Source organism: Bidens hawaiensis, unplaced genomic scaffold, assembly GCF_021521415.1.
Source record: "Bidens hawaiensis isolate Kalapana, Puna unplaced genomic scaffold, B.hawaiensis_p1.1 tig00000055_1, whole genome shotgun sequence".
Lineage (NCBI taxonomy): Eukaryota > Viridiplantae > Streptophyta > Magnoliopsida > Asterales > Asteraceae > Bidens > Bidens hawaiensis.
In genome coordinates, this window is record NW_027491016.1 from 3,322,915 (window position 1) to 3,328,188 (window position 5,274).

A 5,274-nucleotide genomic window follows, 5' to 3' on the forward strand; every position below is an offset into this window, starting at 1 on the left:
ATGTCTATTTCAGGTATGTACGTTATCATCCATGATATTATTATTGGGCATTACGGTATTTATTTATAGATTAACAAACGCAGGATTGAATCATTATTTGTTTGTTGTAATTGGTATTGGTATTATCATTATGTCAGGACGTTTTGTTTTTTCTTTTTAAATTTAATGTTGTTATCCTTTGGAATTAATTTGTTTCCCTACTTGCTTCGCATGAGATTGCCATATGTTATTATTATCTACATTGAATCAAATACTTCCAAGTTAAAAGGGAGTTCATGTAACAAAAAGATGATTATTTAACTGTTTGCAAGTAAATGGACTATTTGCTTTTTTAATTTTTACAGGCAAACAAACGGTAAACTTGATTTATGATGATCTAGTTTAGTTTGCTGGTGAATGTATGTAGTGTCTTCTTCCTATTGATTGTTTTGTTGGCATAAATACTACAAAATTAACTGTCACATGGTTTATTGGTTGGTTATTAATAAACAGCACCTATGAAAGAACTCAAAAGATTGGCCATAAGTTAATCTTCATTTTGTATGATAGAACTTGCTATCATACACGCGAAAATAGATCGGGTGTGACAAACAGCGCGAAAACGAGTTGCTTAAAACATCTCAAATAAGTGTTTTGTAAGTCTTTTTCGGCTTGATGGATGACACAATACTTGTTTTGGTACTAACGTTCATGTTTAAAGTCATAGCATATTGTTTAAACAAGAACCTTTTCGTTTAACTGGTTAGCTATGTACTATGGCCACAATATCAACATTGCTCGTATACGTAGGACAACAACATTTTTATTGTTGTTAAATATTGTGGCCTTTTGTTTTAGTACTTCTGCTTTACAAAATGGAGGATAGGTGTTCCTTTAACAATCTACGCTTTTTATTTTTGTAGAATTGCATGAGAAGCATAAACGGGAATTGGAGAAGCTGACACTAACATCACAACCGATAAAAACACTCAAGTTTTTTAGTTTGGCTATTCTTCAACACATACATAGATCATCAGTATATATTGTCACACATGGTTTCTTGCTCGTGCTTTTGGTAGTGGCGGTCATAGTGGTCGTGGCGGTGGGAGTATTGCTTGTGACTGATGACAGTCCTCATACAAAGGTACTTCATATTGTGTTTTTGACCCGTTTATTGTACCGTCACACTTGTTATTGGAAATTAAGTTTTTAACACTTACAAGAGTGGAAAGATATAGATTTTGTCTATGCTTAAAACGCAGAGGTCATATGTGACAAACACAATTTCATTTGTTTACACAATAAGGTGCAAAAAAGTTTATTATGGTACACGTTTAAGTGTAAAGATGACAGAAAATTTTTTTGTATATTTGATAAATATTGTTTTCTTCTAGCAGCAGTTTAGTCAGCATTTTAGTAGTGGTGCTAAATGGGTCGTGTTTGTCGGCTGGTGGGCCCAACCCGCCACGAATATGAAAATCGTGTAAGACATATGAACTCGAACACGACATGAATACGCGCAGGTTGACACGAGCTGTTTAACCTGACATTTTGTTATTTTTTATTCTTTTTGCATATTAATACTTTCAAATGACAACTATGAAAACAAAGTATACAAATGTATATAAAAGAATTACATTTTAGTTATAAAATCTGATGTCAGTTTGCCTTTTAAGTTTTAAATTTTGGCATAAAATACCCAACCAATTTTATTTATGGCACATTTTCAAAATAAGAATATAAATACAAAAGGGTTAAGCAGGTCAACCCGCAAACCTGCCATGTTACACGAACATGACTTGTTTAGCTAAGTGGGCTCGCGGGTTCAACCCAAAACTGGCCCTAACCCATTTTTACTAAACCCAAACTCGTTTTTACTAAACTCAAACCTGAAAATTTCATGTTAGCTTCATGCTTGTGTCAGAAATTCGCATCCTAATTTTGATGCTAATTTGAATGGTTGCCTGTGGTTTATCTGTTTGTGCAGCATGTCGAAGTGCTTGTAGAATATCTAAGATTTGGATTGTGGTGGATGGCTCTTGGCGTTGCGTCTTCTATCGGTCTCGGTAAACACCGCTACTTAACCACCACGCTATCTTATTAAAATACATGAAAATCAAGCTTAATTTCCCATTTTGGCTTTTTTGCACTTTATTCATTTTCTAACAAATTACGATTATTTCAAAACAAAGTTATTCTGCATTTCTTATTATATACTTATTCTCAGGGTCGGGCCTGCACACCTTCGTCCTATATCTCGGCCCACACATTGCTTTCTTCACAATGAAAGTAATGCAATGCGGCAGAGTTGATATCAAAAGTGCACCGTACGATACAATATCATTAAACCGAAGTCCTATGTGGCTTAACAAGAATTGCACAGAATTTGGCCCCCCTCTATTTTCACCTGCGCACGGTCCTCAAATCTCGCTTAGTAGCATTATCTCACAAGTTCAGATGGAATCTATTCTTTGGGGCTTAGGAACTGCAATCGGCGAGCTCCCACCATATTTTATTTCAAGAGCAGGTTTGCTAGAAGTTAAATAATCGTGTATTGATGGATATGTATGTGTTACAAAAGTGTATATGCTATTGTGCAGCAAGTCTTTCTGGTGGTAAAGCGGATGAACTTGAAGAACTTAATAGTTCTACAGGAGATAATAATGGTGTTTCATCAAATATGAATAAGTTGAAGCAATGGTTTCTTTCGCATGCGCAATATTTGAATTTCTTCACGATTCTATTGCTTGCTTCGGTTAGTTTCAGTCGTTTTATCTCTAACTTTATGTAATAGTTATGTTATTTAGTTTGAACTTCATTAATTAGATGAACCAATTACGCCCTGCTTGCGGTGCGTGCATATAATGTATATATGTGTGAACCATCGGGTGGGCAAAAGTGAAATTGCACTAATTTTGACGTTATTTTACTAATCTCGTGAAAATAACGTTAAAAAGTGGCGGAAGGTTAATCAGGCATCATGTGGTGGCGTTGATAGCCAAAAGACAAGGGTACATGCACCAATCGACCGGTGTGCCGATGGTTGAGTGTTATGTGCCTTATGTCCAAGGGTTGATGCAAAACTACTATCGAGCCGGGGGTCTCACCGGAAGCAGCCCCTCTATTCCTACGGGATAGAGGTAAGGCTGTCTACATCTTACCCTCCTCACACCCTACCATAGCTTTGCTATTGGTGGGATATACTGAGTACGATGATGATGATGATGATGATGATGATGATGATGATGATGATGATGATTAGATGAACCAATCTGCAGGTACCTAATCCTCTATTTGACCTTGCTGGAATAATGTGTGGCCAATTCGGGATTCCATTTTGGGAGTTCTTTTTCGCAACAGTTATCGGGAAAGCAATCATCAAAGCTCACATACAGGTTTCCTAACATTAAACCTTGTATCAGCCATTTTGACCTCAAGTTTGACCAAGCTATAACTAACCACTTTTAACATGTTTTTGCAGACTGTATTTGTCATCTCAGTATGCAACAATCAACTTCTTAACTGGATTGAAAGCGAGTTGATATGGACACTTAGTTTCATTCCCGGTGTTGCTTCTGTCCTGCCTGGAATCATAGCTGAATTGCATCTGGTAAAGAATAAATATATGGCAGCCCCTCCTTCACAGTCATCAGAAATCAAGGTAACATGTTTTGTTGGTTTATGATGTTGCTTGTTTAGAAAACATACTTAACATGGATCACAAATAAAAAGTAGATATAAAATTTGAAGAGTAAAAAAGTTATGAAACCAGACAAGTGGCGGAACCAGAATTTTTTTTACTAAGGTCAATGTTCGAGAAATATTATTTTCCTGGGTCTGCTCGCCAAAATTTCAATAATATATATTTTAAGATAAAAGGTTACATACAATGATGAGCATATAAACTATTTCCCGATATGACTCAGGTTAAAAGTATAAAACAACTGCAAATTCTCTACACTAGTCATGTTATTTTTTAGATTAGATTTGTTATAATTTGTTTTGTTGGTTAACTGATTTCCTTGTTTTATTTATAACCGTTATTAGTATAATAAGAACTCGTTAAATTTAAATACATTTCAGAAAGTACTAAACATATGTATAATATTCATAAATTACAAAACATGTGTCATTAGAACCATCAAAAGACCATGATTTCCTAATTAAGTTGTATTTTATTTAATTTTCATGCTTGTCAGGTGGAATCATGGAAATTTTCATTTGCTTCGGTTTGGAACTCGATCATATGGCTAATGCTGTTGAATTTTTTTTCCACAATTGTAACTTCAACTGCACAAAGTCACCTCAAGAATGAGCAGGAAATAGAAATATCTCTTATGAAAAAGAAACCATTGAAATCAAATGATAGTACCAATTAAGTGTTGTGGAAACTTGCAAAACAACAGCAGTTGCTCTTCACTCTTCTTTTTCTTTATATAATTAGTCAAAAGTAAGTATCTGCTCGAACACGTGTGTGTTTATATATGCATACAAAAGGACATTTAACATCTTCTATTTGTAGCAGGCCTTCATGAAAGGAAGGGCGGTTCTATATAACAAATATCTATGGAGGGGCTTCATGTATATAGAAAGTTACTATTAGTTTGTTGTTTCCTTTTCACATTTTGACTAGTTTTTTCTGTCTTCTTATTTTATGGTTAATTGTAGTTCCATATTACTAATATGTGTTTGATGATCTTAATGCTAACATTCTTGGTTGTGTTTTACCTATAAGAAGTCTAATAACAGGCTAACAGCAGCATGTGCAAAAAAGGATAAATTTATACTAAGCCTAGCAACTAAATCGAATCGAGCGGGTTTGGATCAGAATCAGAATGGGTATTAAAACAAAATGAGTTCGGGTCAAAATGAGTTATAAGCAAAATGAATTTGGGTCAAAACTGGTTGTTTTGGAAAAGTTGCTTTCAAAATATTATCAATTTATATGACTTTCGGGTCAAAACGCACTAGGACTTTCTTGTATTTTATTCCCCTGAATTTATAATCGTTTAGCATTTAACTTATTTCTTATATATTTTAGTTTTGTATTATATTTATCTACATCACACGCATGTCATAAAAAATTAACGGAGTTAATGGCCTGTTAGAATGGGATCGTTGTTGGTGACAAAATTGAAAGCTAGGAATTATATTGGTACATGGTTAATAATTTGGATTTTTAAGTTCCGAGTTTTACTTATATTATAATTAAATTAATAAATGTAAATATCTATTTGATCATTTTTATAAAAGCCTATAAACAGGTCATACATTATATAAAAATATAAAATTTAG

General features: G+C 34.1%; 1 protein-coding gene across 1 annotated transcript; it reads left to right on the top strand.

Moving 5' to 3' along the window:
* Positions 1–4,358, top strand: LOC143529055 (vacuole membrane protein KMS1-like). The gene is made up of 8 exons (XM_077024960.1): positions 1–13; positions 903–1,123; positions 1,967–2,045; positions 2,207–2,506; positions 2,580–2,734; positions 3,258–3,374; positions 3,461–3,640; positions 4,179–4,358. Exons 1-8 carry the CDS (start codon positions 1–3, stop codon positions 4,356–4,358), a joined length of 1,245 nt encoding a protein of 414 aa, XP_076881075.1.
* The last annotated feature ends 916 nt before the right edge of the window (positions 4,359–5,274 follow it).

Coding starts and splice junctions, on each gene's coding strand:
- LOC143529055 (XM_077024960.1), top strand. Junction 2,046..2,206: donor TGCGTCTTCTATCGGTCTCG/GTAAACACCGCT, acceptor ACTTATTCTCAG/GGTCGGGCCTGCACACCTTC. Junction 2,735..3,257: donor CGATTCTATTGCTTGCTTCG/GTTAGTTTCAGT, acceptor ACCAATCTGCAG/GTACCTAATCCTCTATTTGA.